At 35.3% G+C, this 20,004-nt stretch overlaps 1 protein-coding gene across 1 annotated transcript in view; it reads right to left on the bottom strand.

Annotated features, from left to right (window-relative positions):
- The window catches only part of LOC111053732 (dachshund homolog 1-like), a 232,458-nt gene that overhangs the window by 111,276 nt on the left and 101,178 nt on the right, over nt 1-20,004 (bottom strand). The window contains 2 exon segments of the mRNA XM_039428058.1: nt 7,809-7,899; nt 7,902-8,012. Of these exon segments, the coding sequence (XP_039283992.1) occupies nt 7,809-7,899; nt 7,902-8,012 (202 nt within the window).

Below are 20,004 nucleotides of genomic sequence, written 5' to 3'. Positions count from 1 at the left end.
AAACTCTTTTGCTCGGTTTCACTTTGCTTGATGAAGACATTGCCATGCCATGATCGAAACATCGTCAATCCGGGTACGCTTCTCAAATGTGCACTGGAATTATCGATTGTAACTTTATGTAGCCATAGAAACTATGAGTTTCAGTGCACTCGTTGTAAACCGTACCCGATTTGAGCATGCTCAAATGTCTTGACCGAGCTTGGTGGAGCTCGGCAATAGTGGTCCATTCGATTCATTGTAAAACCATTTACTGAACAAGCGAATCAACATATAGAAATATGATTATTCTTTTGAAATTCTTGAACAGGACAAATAATATTATTCAACCATGATAACTCAAATAAAATTCCAGTAAGGAAGTATTTATCCTATAAAAACCAAGGTATGAGTTATAGACATAAATCAAATTTGTCTTGACTAACCGGTTTTTTTCTTGGAACAGAAGTCTGACAATAAAAATGAATGTGAACTGGTCAATTGCTCCAGTTAAATCCTTTTACAATTCATTATTTTCTAATGCTTGTTCAATCTCTGTATAGTTCTTTCCAAGATCAAATTGTTGATGGATTGTAATTTCTCGGTCCAGTCGTGCTTTTAAATAGGGAAAGAATGATTTGGAAGTTATGAGAGCTACGTGAGCTGTTATTCATAGCAGAAGTAGAGCAATTACTTTGAAAGATAGTGGAGAGACGGTTGAGATAGACGATAGACATCAATGGAATGATCGGAATAATTGGAAGGTGAGTTTATAGCAGTATCATAATGAGGTTATAACAAGAATTTATGGCAAAAATAATATTCTGAGCACATAGACCTGTCAGAAAAAGAATTTAGTAACTTTGCAGAAAATAAGAGACGTCTGGTATTTTCATCATCCAGTCAACCAGTTATTTGATATCAAGATTCAGATATAATGTTCAAGATATTATTAAAAATTTATATCAATATTACAATAATACAATATTTTTTGAGATTCAGAAATATAATTATGGATAAACATTCAGATCATGAGGAAAAGTATTGTTTTAATTAGTTATAAAGAGGCATTTTCGCTTTCTTCAAACAATCTTGAATAGGGCTTGAAAAATCATTCCAGAGTATTGGAATGCGTTCAATAACGCAAATTTGAATGATGAAGAACAAATTATCAAGCTTTGAAAATGCATGTTACATGTTAAACTACACGTAGGCCTATATACCATATTTTAATGGATTACCCGTAATATTTCGATACGCTCAAAAGGTACAAATTTTATTCGAATATTAATCGCTCTACTACAGTGCATGTTCTCGTCCAAATGGAATATAATATTGCCATTAATGGAATGATATCAGCTCCTAGGTAATGATACAGTATAATAATTAATTATTATTTGTTTTATTGAAGTGGGTTACTGGAATAAGACGTTTTTTCAAACAGGACACAATATTCTATTGAATTAAATCTTTAATACCTCATACTCTCTTCAATGGATTGAAAAGTTTAGGAAAATTCGTCATTTCTTTCAACATCTGGTCAAGTTTTGGAGTTGGAAAAGAACTAAATCGGGTCAATACTGATTATTTGTTTGGTGTAATAAAAGTTGAATACTGTAGTTAGGGGGTGACTGCGTCCAGAGGATAACTGAGGGTTAGTGGAAATGGATACGGTGAGAAGAGTTTTTATCGTTTGGGTGGTTGACTAACCTGTTATTAGCATGTGCACTAGGCTATGATGACGCGTGGTTACGAATTAAGTCTCCTAACAGAATGCTCAATCATGCCCGGGGAAGCCGCCTATTACATTGCAGGCCTTTTAGCTAACCGTACATTGCGAGAAACGATGATACAAATGATTGTAATAGAAGGGCTCAAAGAGCTGATGTGTATTATTACGTGAGCAATGAATTTCCTTTGTGGGATATCTCGCCTTTGATTTTCGAGATTCCACGTGATGTAGCCTACAGAGAGCAGATGCAACAGAGACAGTATATCGACTCATCATATTTCTCTCTCGTTGCAATTGAGTTTTGATGAAGAGTGAGCAGCCAAAAAGGCATCGAAATCTATGAATAAATTATTATCGATTAAGTTTTCCGACAAACCGCTTTTCCCTACCCTTCGGGGAAAGCCGAAGACAAGCTGTCGAGGGGGATGAGACCGATGACGAGTGAAGATCAAAAGAACATGAACTGTAATTAAAATGCAAATAATCCGAGGGATAAATAAATAAGACCCAGCCGTCATACTTGGCAGAACAGCTTTCGTTGAATGCTAAACCACTCTCGTCTCTTGCAAAGTTGCGCTTACCGGAATTTTAACGTCGACGATGTGGGATTCACAATAAGCTATCAATGAACGTTGGAGGAAAGTATTAATCAGGGACGTCAATTTTCTTCAGATTAATAATATATCAATATTTCTCAAAAATATTTCTTGTATAATCAGATATTTTATGACAGTATCGTTGCTTATTTAAGTTCTGAAAAGTGAATTGGAATGCTGTAGATAATGAATAAATGCTATTAACAAAGTTGACAATCATAAGGTATGAGAAAAGCAAATGAAAGTGAAAATTCGACTGATGGGAATCTACTGTTAAGTCTTTGCAAAATTGTGTATTGTAGAGAAAATCTATCAATAATTGTGATAATCTACTGAGACCAATCTAACATCACTGGTTGAACAAAGTTTCTGACTTAAAATGGTTCCGATCAGACATACAAGTTATCCTGCCAGTTTTACGTTGTTGTTGTTATTATTATAGCTACGAAAATTCTATTTCCAAGTTCGCTAAACACTTTAAATATTGATTATGATTGATATTTGGTGACAATCTGAGAATCTAATTCTCAGTTGCAGCTGACAGCTCTATGAATCAATTGAATTTGAAGAAGTAAATACAAAGATAAATCAATGTGAGAATCCGAATAAGAGCTTGAATCAAATCCAAAATCCAAATAGTTACCTGATTCATCATCCCGATCAACTCGAAATCGTTGAATTTTTCGCGCGAGAATATAGTAATTTGATTCCGTTGGTTGATAGATGATTCAATCAATGGTTAATAAATTAACAAGACTCTCTCCAATTCCATCCATGGTTCAGCTCTCAATTCATGAAGATTTAATCTGGCGAATCCAGCACTAATCAGCTTCTCATCATCACTCTGCACTTTTTCCCCCACTCACAAAGTCCAAAACAGATCTTTCAAAGTTCAGAGATGTATTGACAAGACGACGTTATTCCAACATTAATTTTGAACGAAAAAATAGATCCTGAATGGAACCGAGAAGTTTGATGACGTTCTTTACAATTTCCCCCTTCTCTCCTCGCTCTTTCTTTTACTCTTGGCTACTAAATATTTTTCGTTTATCCCCCCACCAAAGAAAAAAGAAGGAATTTGCTAATCAGGAGGGTAGAAAATGTCTTGTTCTTACTTTATTAATGAAGAGTTTTCTTTTTCTTTCATGATTCAAAATCAAAACTGTCACATTTCCAATCAAATGCTACTTTCCTTTCAGTATAAACTTGTGAAGAAGGTTCAGTAATTTTCTTCATTGGAAGAAAAAATAATTTTTCCTCAGATTCTCTTGAACTCAAAGATCTCCTTCTACTTCTTGTGTTCTGCTTTGAAATGACAGTGTAAAATCATATCCTTCTGATAGCGTTTGATTACTGTACAATAGTAAACATCCATCCTTCAAAAAATTAATTAAATGAACCCAATTAATTGAGAGAAACCATCTCGACATTGATGGATATAAGAATCTGCATTTATAAAACTCTTGATAAAAATGTCTGTTCTAAAAACTCTCACCAATCTATACACATATTAACTACGGATATCCAATGACGTTATTTAAATGGATTTTATTTTATATAGTGATCTATTTATCATTCCAGCGGCGAATTGAAGGGATCAGCATGGAAAGAATTATCAAACCCATCAAATTATTCCATATCGAAATTCAAATGTTGAATCAACTGTAACTGTGATGTAGATATGAATTCACAGTAAACGTCTTTCGGATAGGGGAAAAACAAACTACTTTTGCGTATAAAGAGAATCGTCTACTTTCTAGATGGAAATGGAATGGAAGGGCTGCCCACCTTCAAGAAGCAATGGATTAAAGGGAGGGTGGATGAAGGTGAGAATGTGAAGTATAGGTTACGGGTGTTAATAAGCTTGAACTTTTGAGCAGTACAAATGTTTTCTTAACCTTTAACTGAGTCAGGAGCCCGCGATTTTCCGGCTTCTTTTCTAACATGCCTTTAATTCTATTAGGAGGGTCTTTTACTTCTCCGCTTCAGACGTTCCATTATACTGTAACTTAGAACTTTGACACTCCTATATTACAACAGAGACATTTTTTTTTTTAGATATGAACATAACTTTATTACTCTATTGCTTAAAGGCTGTTTCTTATGAATCAACAATATTTGCGGGTAAAACCTATCTGGATGGGGGCATGGAATGGTGAAGAGAGAACAATACCCCTCCTTCATCGCCGGTGGAATGGGAAACAATAACTGTCAACCAATATCAAACAATAGATCTCTTTATGCCCCCATCCAGATAGGTTTAGCAGCGTAAAATATATTTTCAAAACCTACTCCAAAATCCACCACTCTGGTCCACAACTTACAACTAATATGTATCGTTTGAAAAATATCAATTAGCACAAGGAAATAAGTTCTTTGATAATGTTAGAATAGGCTGAAAATTATGTTCCAAAATGATGGAATTCAACTATTTTTCTAAATTTAATAGGAATTACTTGAAAATTCTGTTTTGAAACAATATGTACATCTCTGATAACCTGATACGAGTTATAAAATCGTTATATACTAAAATCATTTATTGCGTGAAACACACCATTTAATTGCAGGATTTGGTTTTTACCACACGACGAACATAATATCCTTCGATTAGCGATTCGATTGTACATCAATAAAAACTGGTATATGCCTTCTCGGTTCAGATCTTTGTCGCATCTTGATAAGCTCTTCAGGAACTCCGTGTTACACCAAAAGCTACAGAGTACCGTATAGACTGTCTAATACTTGGAAATTATAACTTTGATGAACCTGTACAGAACACGGAAATTGGAATCCCGCAGTAAAAGTCTAAGTGTGGAATAACGTTACTAAACTTAACAGGATGGGGGCATACGATTCATTGCACAAGGGTCGAAAATGTGCTAAATCTACCTGCCAAAGGGTCTCGCAGTTGTATTGTTTTAGCTTGACCGTCCCATGCCCCCATTCAGATAGGTTTTACCCATATTTGCAAACATTGAAGTGTGAAGAATGTGATTTTACATTATAAAAAAATGTTATATAAAAGATTAGAAACCCGTGATTCAGAATATTTTTACAGCCAATTTATTGAACTAGGAGTTGATGATTGACACAAATCTCAAGAGTAGCCGGTAATATTCGAGATTTTTAGTCATTCAGCTATTTCTTGTCACATCAGTAGCTCATTGCAACTTATAATCCGAAGGAGAATATTGTTTGTCTTATTAATTTGACACTCTTTCATTATTTATTTCTTGAAAATGGCTTCAATTCAATCAATAATTCCTCTTTATGCCTCATTTATACCGTGTGTGAATATTATTCTATTTTATATATGAATTTTTCTTAACGGAAAACTTTCAAGCCATAGGTGAGTAGCAGGATATGCGGCTGTTCAGTTACAATGTAGGCTATGCGGCGATCCGAATGAATGCTAGGAACTTTTGTAACGAGGCATTATAACTCAGTTCTTCCAAAGTTTGATGAGGGTTTTACAGTATTATGTAGGGTAGTTGCATTTCCACAGGGGCTTCTTGAAAAGTCCCGATCCCATTACGGAGGTGAAAAGAAATAGCCTACAATCCAATTGCAGAATCCACGGGTCTTCTTCTTTGCTCAGCACTCTCACTACTTCTGTGTATCTCTTTCTCACTCTCTCTCTTGCTTACAGATGCCAGCATTATTAGTATTCAAATAACCATTCTCGACTACTTGGGCTGCAATAATTTACGGCTTCCCTTACAATTCCGCTCAACACCCACTTACCACCTAAACCAGCTCTTCTTTGAATATTTTGTCTCTCATTTTAGCAACCAAAAATTTTGTTTCACTCTACTCATTTACAGGATTCAGAAAATTACGGTGGAATATTATTTGATGCAAGACTCTCATTCATTCTCCATATTATCATCAATAGGGAGCAATACATGTAGGCTAACGGTAAAATTACAGTGGAATAATATTTATTAGAGGACTCTAATTCATCCTTTATATTATCTTCAATAGAGCAATAGAGAGTAGTACCTGCGGAATTGCATCTCCCATTCTCTTCTCTTTCAACTTTCAGAAATGGAAATTAAAAGAAATTAGACAAGAGATCTAAATGAGGTCTAAAGAATGGCATCGTACTACAGAATATGAATTTGCGGGCTGATTTAGCTCATTCATAGATAATTCGAATAATAAATAATTCTTACAGAAGATAATGTTCATAACTCAGCTCATTGATTGAGTTTGTCTGTAAATAATGACGAATTCAATCGTAAAGAGAATGACAAGAAACGGTAAAATAATGTAACTAAGATTGAGTAAAATGAGATTCTACAATTCTGAATGAAGAAGAGTGTTTCTTTTCAAATGGTGACTGATTCAAATCGTTTATATTTTACGATTACTTAAAATGTTTACGTTTTTCTAAATTTCCATGATTTTGAAATAAGAATGCAGTGTCATACTGAATCAAATGAACAACTTGGCTTGTCACTCAGATTGAAAGACGAAAACTTCCAGTTTCAAACAGAAATATTATGCTTTCTTTCAGGTATGACTGAAGAGGCCAAGTTATTCCAATCTCGATTCTGAATTGTGTGAAAGATATCCAGTTGGGTTTTATAGCTTCAGAAGTGATGATTCAAAATACTGTGACAGATACGATTATCTTCACATGCAAATGGACAAGCGTCATATCTGCTTTCAAATATCAATTTATATTCAGTTACTATTCATTCAGAAGATTCCGAGTTTATTGGAAAGCGCCTGTATAGTTGGCCGTTTCTGTGATTATCATTATTCTCCCATACAACTTGAAGGTCACTGTGATATTGGATAAATGAGGAATCTGAATTGAGTTTCGAGTTTTGTTAGTTTATTCTTGTGAATTGATGTCACTAACTCCTTCACCCTGGAATAACCAACCAATCTATGCAGTATGCCCTCTTTGCCTTTACTAAAGAATTCAACCTCTTATTCCCGTCCGTTTTGCTATAATGTTTTGTAAGCAATCATGAAGTAGAAAAAGTATTAGTGAATAGAAAGATTGTACTTCTTCAATAAATGCTCAAGATTTAAAACTTGTTTTTTTTAGATTTACTAAATAGTTTTTCAATCGAATACAGTTATTAAGATACATTGATAATATCATCCTTTCCATAGCAGTGGAACACTACCCAAACAATTTCAGGGTGAAATAAAATATAAAAAATATTTGAGTGTGAACAATAAAAAAATAAAAATGTTAACTGACCTAGGTAGCACAGTTATGCTGTACATACTCCTACTTCTTGCTGAAAAATGACCAAATGAATAATTGATGATGATTAGTGCATTGATTTCAAACATATGGATTGTTTTATAAGTTTGAAAACGCCCTTCACCAGCACTCTAGACAATAGAAATGAAAATTATGATGACTGACCATATTACTGACCCTAGCTAGCGCATTGATCTCAAACATACTATTCACAGTATCAACTATAAGTACAAAAATCACTTCCACTGTAATTTGAAAAAAGATGATGTTTACTTACCTAGCTAAAGCATCGATGCCAGGCATGGTCTGTCCCTTGATGATAGAGCCGTCGGGCCGGGGGATGCCGTGATGGGGTGGCAGGCCAGGTTGAGGATGGCGGTGTGCGCCGACCCGGGGTGATGCAGGAACTGCATGTGGTTGAGGTGGGGAGGGTGGTTGTACCCATTCGCTAGCAGTGGCGACTTCTCCAGCCGGGGAGGCTCTGAAAAAGAGTACACTGCTCACTGTCAGACTCACTACCACTCAAATCCACAAATAACATCGCTTGAAAATTAAATTACTAGTTAAAATGAATAAAATAACATAATATTCATCATTTTCACTTTATGATATTTTTACTCATACTTAAAAATCATTGGCTCGGCAAAATCTATTCACAATCACAGAATACAATAATAAATTATACAATGGAATCATCTTTTGAAATATTGTAATATCAACATCTAAGAATCCTCTGGTGGATAATACAGAGATAGGCTTATTTTTTTCAATGTTTGTAGATCATAAAATTCTCTTCAATTTCATGTCCCACCTCACCATTTCAAGACTTTCTTTCATATTATGATCATCAGAATACCGGGATTAGTTGAAAAACGTTGATGTTTCAGAAAGGTATTAAGCTTACTTATTCATTACTTATAAATTGAGTGATAGAGAGTGTACTATACAAGATAATAAGGACATTTTTATAAAAGGAAATTAATGGAATTATGTAGCTTTGGTTCGCTTTCATATGCAGTTGGAAAATATGTATGAAAATTCTTTGAATAATCTAGACAGAGATATATAATTTGTTAGTCAGGAGGAAAGTGAACGATCTATGTTGTATCTTAGGTTTTTGTTACCGTAGTCAATTTTTTAATTCGTTATCGACTCGGATTGTTTGTTTGTTACGTTCATCCCCTCAATTGTGATTCAAGTTCCTACTTAATGACTCTCTTGAATCACCGAAGAAGTTTAACTATCTGACTATGGTCGAAAAAGATGGTTTTGAAACACTGCCACGAGAAACGGTTTTCTCCTTCCATTTCACTAACAAGGAAGGAAGGACACATACATTCTAAATAAATGCTCATTTCGATAGAAACAAACAATATTTCAGTAGGATTTTTATTGGACACTTCTTATCCATTGTCCGTTTTTCTCCAAGCTGAGTTGTGAGTGCGGTGGTTTTGAATAATTGATGCACAGTGTTCGACAATGAAGCTAGAAGGGCCAGACGATGGCAATCCGTCTTGGGGTGGTCACCCATCCATCACGCGCCGGCCGAGGCTCAGCATGCGACTCATGACGGCTCATGTCAGCGACGTCTTATCAGCCAATGGCCTCCCCAACAAATTAATCTCATTTCTCTCTTTCTTTCACTCTCAAACACTCCTCCTTCTCTACTCTTATTTGCATCTTCCAAATTACAAAGATGGTTGTTGATGTAAGAGGACAAAACATTAGGGGGAAAATGTGAAATCACGTACACACGTTTCAAATATTGTTTGGTGATTCATCAGTGTTATTAAATACATGAAATATAGGGTAGAAATTCATAAATACTTGTGTGGAACGGTGTTATTTAATGAAACTTAGTAAACATGCTGTTGATTAGTTTTAGTTATTAGTAACATAGGACTATTATTGCTATGTAAATGAGCTTGTAGTTCACTAATAATATTGTAGTAATGTATTTGTGTACTGGATATTGCAATAAAGTGTTGAACTTATACTAATATTGTATCAGTTGAAAGATTTGAGATGTTCACTATTGTATTGTTTACCATTTGTATTCTATTGAAATTTTATCTCTCTGTTTACCACAGGAATTCACGAATTTTTCAATTCAGAAACTTGAAAACTGAAAATACGAACTATTAGTTGAACAGTGCAAGTGATGAGAGAGGAAACGAGCATTTCCATTACCAGTTGAAGCTGGGAGTAAATATACGGCCAGTTGTAATGGGAGACTATTTAAGGTGAGGTGAAAAGGTGTTTAAGCAAATAAGACGGGACATGCATTTTATGGCTGGGTGTCAGTACGGTCACTGTCGTCGCGATTGAGAGTTCACGACGGGAACACGGAACGTAGCGCCGCACGAGGGCCCCGCCAGGGGGAGCGCGAAGGGGGGCTCGAACCCGGACCAGCGGGGGGCCCTTGGATAACAACCTTCTAGACGGGGACTATCTCGCTGTTTTTCTCCTTCTCACTTCTCCTTTTTCTACACCATGTCCTCTTTCTACTTCCACTTCTTTTCCTCTTCGTCTTCTTCTGGCCCCGAGATGCTCACAGTCAATCATGCCGGAGCGTCGGCAATCTTTCAACAACTGCTCTCCACCACTTGTTGGCCTGTCCTGTTCACGCCTTGTTCCAACACAGCTCCAAGCCGCTTTTCGGCGCTAAATCCCATCTGCCTACCGAACACAAATAACTTGTCAAACCGTTCTTTATTGAATAAAACAAATTCTGTTCTCATAAGATCAGATGTACTCTCATTATGACAAACGATGTTTGTGCTTTCAACAGCATAACAATATAATTACATTTATGAGGTGGTAAAGAAAATTGTGCCTAGAATTCAATGCTGGAACATGATAAGTCAGGATTCAAGACGCTCAGTCATTCTGTTAAACAATAGCAGATTTCAAAAGCTTCTTGAAGCCTATCAATTGATGAAGAATGATACAGAATTAATAGAGTAAATCTTCTTCACTCTATTCTATTCGATCCATCACCTAGGCTACCTTTTTAATTTGTAATGATAATTTTTATGCTATATTTCAAACGTGTTTCGGATCCACTCCATTGCAATAAACCTTACATACTCTAGTTTACTCTGTTATTTTATTAGAAAGCAATAAAATAAAAGAAAAGTTAATCATAATTCGACCTTCAATAGTGTCTACTGAAATTAATTAGTGTATTTGAATCTCAAGAATTTGGAATGCTATTTGAGAATTGACTGGAGTGTAGGTTTGTGAATTGTTCAACGAACCTGATTTCTTCGGTATTGAAATCTAGACACAACATAGAAATTGTTGAATAGTGTGGAATTCTTATATGGTACCTTCATATTATGAGAAGTCATGAAGTTTAAAAAATTGAGAAAATAAAAGCTCGTTTCGGTCTTGGAATCTGGTTTTCTTTGTTGGGAATCAACTTGCATATATTTCTGTTATCACTTTTTTTTGTTTTCTGCTGATAATTTCGGGCCTGGACAGTCAGTCGTAATAAGAAAACGAAGATATAAATCGAAGGCAGCTGTGCTATGCGGGAAAGAAATCGAAAAGGAAGTGCATTGGAAATGATCGAGCGAGGTCCAAACAGTGGAAAAGACAAGCTGATCGTTAAGGTCGAGTCATGTTTTATGGCGTATTAAAGTGCCACAATGTGAGAAGTAGTAATTTGGAGTCTGGCCGTTGTGGCCTATCGCCGTTGCCAGGGCACAGACAACAAAATAATACAAGACTTGCTCTTTCTGAGCCCACTAATCATCTGTGCTAAACACTTCTTTCTGATTGAGAGAGCTCCTAATCCTTCCACTTATATGTTCAGAGAAGTGTGACTCGGAAGACTACAATGTTTCCTCTTCGAAAATTCTCACTATTTCTATGTTTTCTATGGAACATCTATGTTTTCCAAAATCAATGAATACTCCCAGAATTAGTAATAATGAAACAAGTGGGCTAATCAATAATTCTTCTAATGTCGAGTTGAAGTATCAAGTAGCAAGCAGACTAATAATCAAGAAAAGGAGATGAGAAGCGATGTCTTCAAATTCAATAAAACCATGGATAAGATCCAACTATCGTGACCAACATATCAACAAGATATTATCTCAAGTATATAATGATTCATTAGAAATTCAATATGGACAAAAATCGTTGTACCAAATAGCTTTTTTGTTTAAGAAATACCAATTCCTTGTGTGATCGAGGGCTTTTCTCCGTATTGTGGCAAAATTAAAAACAGTAAGTCAGTGTTAACCACAAGCTGATTTCCGTTGGGGTAATATCAAATGAAAGTAGATAAAAACAAAATTCAATATCCTCGAAGAACTACTCAGAGTAAACAATATGATTTAAGATGCTTCAAATGACAATAAACGTGTGATAAATTTGAAATACAGAAAGTTCTTTTGAGCAAGCAATAGTTATCGGTTTAGGTTGACTAGACGTTGGGACAACATGCAAAGAACACGAGACATGAGGCATGCGGTGCGCCCGATGGGAACTGAACAAACTTTAGTTGCCAATACAGGCACAGGCGGGAGACAAACAGGCATTTTTTCGTATCGGGTTTAGCAATACTAATAATAATTATTGCCGGCAATCACGCACGAAAACTAGAAACACACAGCGCATTCCGCGATGGGAAACGAGACAGAGATACAAAAGGAATCCCTAATAGAAATCGACAAGGCCATATTTTCAGCTATGAATACGAGCCTGCCGAGGAATCACATTTATTTGTTGCTGTGCTTTCGCCTTGCACGCGAGACCCTCTCTGCCTCTCCATCAACACACGGCCAATGCGAGCCATGACCAGAATAACAATGTATGTACTACAACTACATGAAGGGTGAATGTAGCATTTCCACGAGGTGTGTAACCTACCTGAGTCCTCAGAGTTTCTGTTTAAGTATTGCTGTGCATTTCTGTAATAAATACGTTGGTTATTACCATGAGTGAAGAGAGCAATACAAGTGGAATTCGATGAGTACTAACTTCAGATAACATATTCTATGAAAAAATAAATATTCCACAAGAATATGTGTGCTCATTTATCAGAAAACACAATTGTTTCAATAGGATATACGATTAAAATGAATCTTAATTATCCACCAGCCGTTTGAATAATAATACAAATTCAATTGAATGGAATAGATTGTCTTCATCTTTATTTGTCAATATTCGTTTTAGTCTCTAACTCAAAATAACGGAACAGATGAAGAAGGGAATGTTGAATACTTGGATCAGACTTCTATTCAACATAAATATGCATAATTAATCTACTTGTAAGTTACTATCATTGCATTCACCTGATTATTGAAGCGAGCTAATGTGTTTTCGAATGAAGCCTGTGATTGGTTGATGAAAACATTCAATCCACATAAAAAGTGATAAAAATTGTTGCGTTCCTCAATTTTTCGAAAATCTCTTTTCATTGTTGTCTTTTTGTTCGAGCGCATGAATAATTGTTGGCAAATAAATCTGCGAACAATAGAACAATGTGAATTTAAATTACGGATCATCATGATTGTTGGTGGAACAATGCGACCCGTGCTCATTCACAAGAGAAGCTGGTTTGGTCTTTATAATCAATCAAACAATAAAAACATCGATTTTTCTGGCAAGCTGTAATTAGGAACCACGCCTGAGCATAATGTGTCTGTTCATTGTCTTCATCAATAAATTGGATTTTATTCATTTCATTCAGCGACTTTCACTCTCAATAATAATGTTCAGCAAGCATTGTATAACATTACAAACTGATAGGCCTACTCGCTTGCTTGCTCCTAATCCATGAATATGATATACTACATATAAAATTTCGCGCATCATTTGAAGAGAATGAATTGAATTAAAAGCACAAGAAAAATGTTAAATTGTAAAAATAGTAGCCTATTCACTAAATTTCAACCATAGTAGTTAATAGTATTTTATTCGATGGTATTTAATACATCTTTTCACCTATTATCCAGTTCGTTAAGAGAAATATATCAATTAATTAATTAATCAACGATCCTGAGAAATTGAATGGCAGTCTCCAGAATTCAAATGAATATTTAATACAGAATAACTGAATCGAATTCAATCCTATAAGTGCATTCAATATTTTCCAACACATAATGCTTCTAATCATAAAATTTTCTTCATCATTTTTCGGGAATTAATGAGAGTGGAACATATTATTACGTTTATAAAAATGAGAGTCAAGTTTGAAGATTTTGTATTTATAATGTTCTATAATAGCTAATGGGAAACAATTGTTGTTACAATCATCCTAAAAGTGGAATAACGCCTGTAAAATGCTTATCTGGACACGAACAAAAGATAATTTATGAGACCCGCATAAATTAGGAACACACACTCCATAAATGCTGAGAACAACTGCAAGTCAAATACAGTATCTTGGATTAACTTTACATATAATGCAGAGTTATAGCTGACCAATAAATTGTTCATTTCAATATACGAATCATTGGAGAGGATGACACTTGAAAGAGGAAACTTCATGGTAGGTCAAAGGGTCATAAAATATAAGATCCACCCCTTCCAGGTACATTACTAACAGATGCATAAATTAACGCATGGTGCTCTGTCTTCTTGCGCATGAGCGTTATTCATGTATTTATTGTACTCCTCTCCATTGAACCTAAATCGATATTCCAAGTATGGGAACCATGACAAGTTGTCACATAGCACTGTTTATAAGTTCGGGAAGTTACATTTTTGAGAAAACTTAATCCATTAATGATTTTAACAATAACATTTATTTAATGCCTCTACCAATATAAACGTCCAATGATTGCGGATGATCAACTGTGGTTACAATGATAACATAGACATTTACAACTCAGTTTTATCCGACTACAGATACTATACACTGTATTATACCTATGGAGATTATTACCCTGGTTTCAATTTTATACTGAGTTTTCCAGAGCAGTTTTTAAGAAAAGAATCAACAAACTGGTTTGATAATGTTGAAATCTTTCAGATGGAAATAAGAGCTGCTCTTTACCGTTTTTCTACCACACATGATCAATTCTATTCAAACGCATTCGAAACGGATGTGCCAATTGCCAATTGCCAATACGATCGTAACATGCCAACTTCGCATTCCTAAAGTAGGCCTATGCTGTCCAATTCGATCCGTTCAACTTCCATTTCGAATCCTACAGCTCTAGATATTATTGCATCCACATTGATTGGTGATTTCTCTTCAGAAATGGTAACTTGAATAATTCAGCAAGTCATCGCTGTAGTAAGAGGTGGAAGGTGCATTCCGGGAGTCAGTAATAATATGAACACCCACACTATCTAAAAAATAATATTGAATTAGCTTGGAGCCATTGCAGTTACAAATAAATTAATATTGAGTAAAGATTAATCGAGATTTGTTTATCTACATTTGGATGTATATGACTATGTTAACAAAACACCAGTTCAGACTTCAATGATGGACGATTCATAATCAGAAACGAAGGAATAATTTTTGTTATAATAACTCTTGAGAGCCGGCTTTGTGGTTAACAGTGAATGAGAATGAAGAATGTGCATAACAATCACCTGATATATTGTACTAATTATTATTATAATCACGAATGTGTACGACTACGAACCTACTCGAATTCATTAAAATATGGGAAGGATGAATTCAATTAGGAAATTGAGCACTGTTATCGGAGTTTAGCATTTTACGGTCCATATACTTCAAAGCATTTGGACTCAATCACTGCCGTTATTTGAAGCTCGGTGAGAGCTGCACTGTGCACTTGAAGAGTGTAATAATCAGAGCTCTAATCAGTGAATTGATTAATATCATCGGAATTATTAAAATGAGTATGAGTGGCAATTATTTATTTATCTATTAACTTTGTGGGGCGTGGAACCGGAAATAACTGTTGAGAAAATTGTGGAAGCGGTTATTAAATTGCGATATGGTAAGTTCATAAATGAATTTTGTTTATCAAACAAGAGCGAAAGGCTTATTGTGATAAACGTAATAATGATCCATGCTAAATGTAAGAGATCAAATTGATGGTTCAGACATATCTGAGAGTGGTAATTGGATTAAAAATTTGTCAAACAGCTTATAAAATTCTACTTATGTAGTTTTATGAATTAGGTGATAGATAAAAAGTTGGATAATGTATCTCAACTTTGATGATGATGAGTAGAAAATTTAAAAATATCAATTATTGGAATTTCTTTATTCTATACTGGACTGTTTTTTCAATTGTTTTGCAAAAAAATAATACTTGTTTGCAAATGAGGGAGAGTTAATGTGAGTCTGGTAATAAATTGTGGAGCCTCTTTCCAGCTGAGAAATTTAAACTTGAGTAATGCAGTCCATAAAATATACTTTAAACAGGTAAAATTGTCGAATCGAATGCTGAAGATTGAATTGGGAAGGAGCTTACAGAATTTATGTTGCCTTCAGAATTGTTCCTTGTTGGGCAACATTTGAATGAAGAGAATAAAATTCGAAAAAACGGAATGCATTGGAGCTCTCATAATCTTTTGACTGAATGTTAGAAGACCGCTTATCACTGAGCAGACACTGACCCATGCTCACGATAGTGTAAGTGTGTGACTGCCCGCACGCACATCCTCAAACCGGTCTAGTCCGATCCAAAGCAGCTGACTCCACCTATCAGATTAATTATTCTCGACAGAAGAGCAATTATGAACAATTTATATAATTAGTTTCAGTGCGTGCTTCGAGAATAGTAGAAACAAAATTAGCCAAACGGAAAGAGTACCGATACAGGAGACTTGGACTCTGAACAGGCCGAATATTTATTGCAGGTCCGAGCTCTCAACCAAATATAGTATTTCAGCTAATAATCATAGCTCTCAAACACATCAGACAGTGGAATAGTAGTTCAAAGCTGAGAAATAGTGAAACACTTTTGAAGAGTTGGAGAAGTGTACTTCAAATTTTATACATCCTATAATGCGATATGCTACCGCATGAACGTGAACCAATCAAATTCAAAGAGACAAACTCAATTATACAAAGTTCATCTTACAAGAAGGATATAGACGAAATATCTAGAAAGTGATGTAACAAAGTGATATCCGAAGAATATAATCTATTGTTATCAACTGCACGTATTTAAAGTGATGTGTTCAGTCCATCAGAGAAATGCTTAATATGTTGCATAATGAATGTGATCCATTAAGACTATAGAAGTTATACAAGATAAGAGGTACGTTTGAGATATCATAAACGTGAAATCTAGTTTCCATGATTGGGGCTGATAATGTAACTTATAAGAAGCTTGAGATGCGATTATCATTAAACCATGACATAATAATTTTATTGTTAAAATTTCTATTCGTCAGAAATATAAGAAATTCTGCCATTCCTAGTCATGATCTGGAACAGAAATAATTCCTTCTTAGGAATAATGATCTTGACTACTTGAAGATTGTGGCGTTTTGACAAGAGGTAATTGGTTAGGAATAGTTTGATTTAAATTATTAAATTGGTTGTGACTGCAGCACTGTGAAATGGGTTAGTGCATGATGTCTTCCAACGACAGCTTCAGATTGAATGAATCAATTTGAGTTGAACTTGGAGCAAGTGAAAGGTCAGTCCGGCGTGACAGAGCAGCACAAGTCAACGTCAGGAGCAGCATCAGCATCAGGCAGCAGGCCTTCAATTAGCTGATTGACGATCAATTGAGCCGCGAGTCCACAACTGCATCATGAGTGCCCATTGCAATTGTTTGATTGGGGAAGTCCTCCGCCTCTGACTCTCAGTCGGTCGGTCCAATTGAATTCGCAAGCCCCGGCCCGGAAACGTTGGAAATCAAAGTGATTACAGTTAACTGCTTACTTCCTCTGCAGTAGCTAAGTTGACACATGTGGGGTGCTGGGCAAGGCCTGACATAACATATATTGGCATGACGACTTTGGTCAGACAGCGACACACACATCTATCTCTTCGCGCACTCACATTCACACTCAACCCCCACTGCATCACTGACCCACATTCTGCCTATCCAAAGGGCAATCACCTCCAAATTCCTCATTTTTATTTCTATCCAATTGGTAGACCTACTGATAAACCATAGATCTACTTACCTGGCTACAAAACTATTGATTCATCCACAGCGCATAGTCATAGTACATTTATACATTAACATTCGTTCGATATTAAATTCGAAATTGAACAATCAAATGAATAGAATCAAAAAAATGATGTTCGATTATTCAATGCCCAACTCCGTTCCCTTTCCAGCTCTACCATGGAGGAAGCATATACAGTATAATGGCTCTACTCAAGTAAGGTGAGGGAGTATATTTTTCTTGGTTTAATCAATTCAGGTTATAGAAAGAGAAGACACTTTGTCTGAAGTTTACTTTTTTCATTGTGAGTAGCCCAGATGAACTCTTATTACGTGAATCCACTAAATAATATGAATTAAATAAAAGTTTCGGTTCAAATTCCAATATTTTCACAATTTTTTTACATAACAAGAGGTTTTCTATTGAATAAGATATTATCGATGAGAAAAATGCAAAAAATGAATGATTTGATAATCAAAACAATGAGACAGTATTTCAAACTACCCATAAAATGAACAGACTCTGATATTCAGAGACGAACAATTCAAGATGAAATTAGGATGGTAAAATGAGGCTGGATTTAAAGTTAGAAGCCCAAATGAGAGAGAAAATCGTATACATGTCAATGTATCATTCCAATAATGAATAGATAGATTTTTTCAAGATAGAGTTTACTTTAATATGAATCAGACTATACTGTTTTTAAGTTCCCAATATTGGTTCAGAAATTTTTCTGAGAAAGCTTTCATGAAATCAATACACTTGCGAAGATTTGAATAAACAACTATTAATATTGGATACACACTGTGACCACAAAAGCATTATTAAAAACTGTGTCGTAAAAACGTTTCAATTCGCAATATTCATTTCAGAACCGGAGAATGAATGTAACATGTGTCAGAATGGAGTATCGTGCAAATCAATGAGAATGGACCATAAAAGCTCACATTTATTTCAAAGGATACACACCTGAAATGCCAACCAGTTTTGTTTAAACTGGACGGAGTAATTTATTTTATGATTCCTCCACTCACTGAAATCGATCAGTCGACGGATAACATCTTGCAGGTTCCGAAGATTGGTCGAAACTTACAAGTTTGTACACATTATAATATTCCTATTCGGTTCGGCGATTTGCATGAAATTGATCAAACATTCTCAAATTAGCGCTCAATGATGTTGAACTACTCTTTGAACCGGATTCCAGCGATTGGGCGAGTTTTTGACTTCATGAAATTAGGATTCGAAAAAACGGTTGATAATGATTCGAATCTATTCTCTCACTGTTACACGTGGTTAAATAGCTTCGAAAACCAGAAATTCCTTCAACAAGGCAATTAAGTCTAATTCAAACGGGGTCTGGGGAATATTTATATTCAGTGATTAAATAATTAAAGAGTTATTAAGTGCATCCAAATCAGTCTCTGCAATATATAAAACACATAAGATTGAAACGATTCGATAAAGAATTTACATATAACTAATCATTGATGAGCCTAAAATACAAATTACTTCTGATGAGATGCAAATACCATATCAACTTCAATGCTCCCGTATATTGATCAAAAACCGATCATAGAAACAGGTCAACGTGTACTCTAAAATAATATAGAGACATTTTTAAATATAGGGTACCACTAGCGCTGGCGTAAACACTGCAGGAAGAACTGGTAAGTTCATGTGGGATTTGTTCCCTCATCCTATCTATTATTATTGTTCAGAAATCATAATGAGCAACACCAATTACAATCTCCATGAGTATTCAAATTGTGACCAGGAGAGACAAAAAGTGCTAATTCAAGTGTCAATGAGGCAAGATATATGATGTGACTACGACCTGAATAATAACGTTGATAATCAAGAATAAAAATCATTCCAAAAATCAACATCAATATTTTATATATAATATGTGTTATTTTTCCGAAATCATCATTAATTTGGAAATTGAATCATCCAACAGAAATGAATAACACTGTTGAATGGTGAATTGAAGTTTGAAGAGAGACTAGGAACTCGGCACTGGGAACTAGTACCAATTGGTTATCCCATCTCATAGATTGGAGCCAACTGCTCTGACATAGCCGCTGCCGTGTTTAACAAGAGACAAGAAATTGTTCTCTCCTATTGATATCACGAATGTACTGCATTAAACAACGGACTGCCGCTAACGTGCTCTATGCTTATAAATATTTATTGCGACAATAAAACAGCTGACGACCCTGAGAACCTGAGTAAAAATAAAGAAATCAATTAATTACTGATTTCACTCTCTCCCTACCATCATAGTGTCTCTCTTGCTCTTCAACCCCTGTTCGTGAACAGCACGGCAGACATGCCTAGTAGGTTGGAGCACTCGATTTAATGTTGCTCGGTCGCCGGCCGCAATAAACAGTCTGGCTCAT

The sequence above is a fragment of the Nilaparvata lugens genome, chromosome 5 (genome assembly GCF_014356525.2).
Source record: "Nilaparvata lugens isolate BPH chromosome 5, ASM1435652v1, whole genome shotgun sequence".
In the NCBI taxonomy this organism is placed as follows: Eukaryota; Metazoa; Arthropoda; class Insecta; order Hemiptera; family Delphacidae; genus Nilaparvata; species Nilaparvata lugens.
Note: the sequence above shows the minus strand (reverse complement) of the source record. Positions and strands in the feature narration are given on the sequence as shown.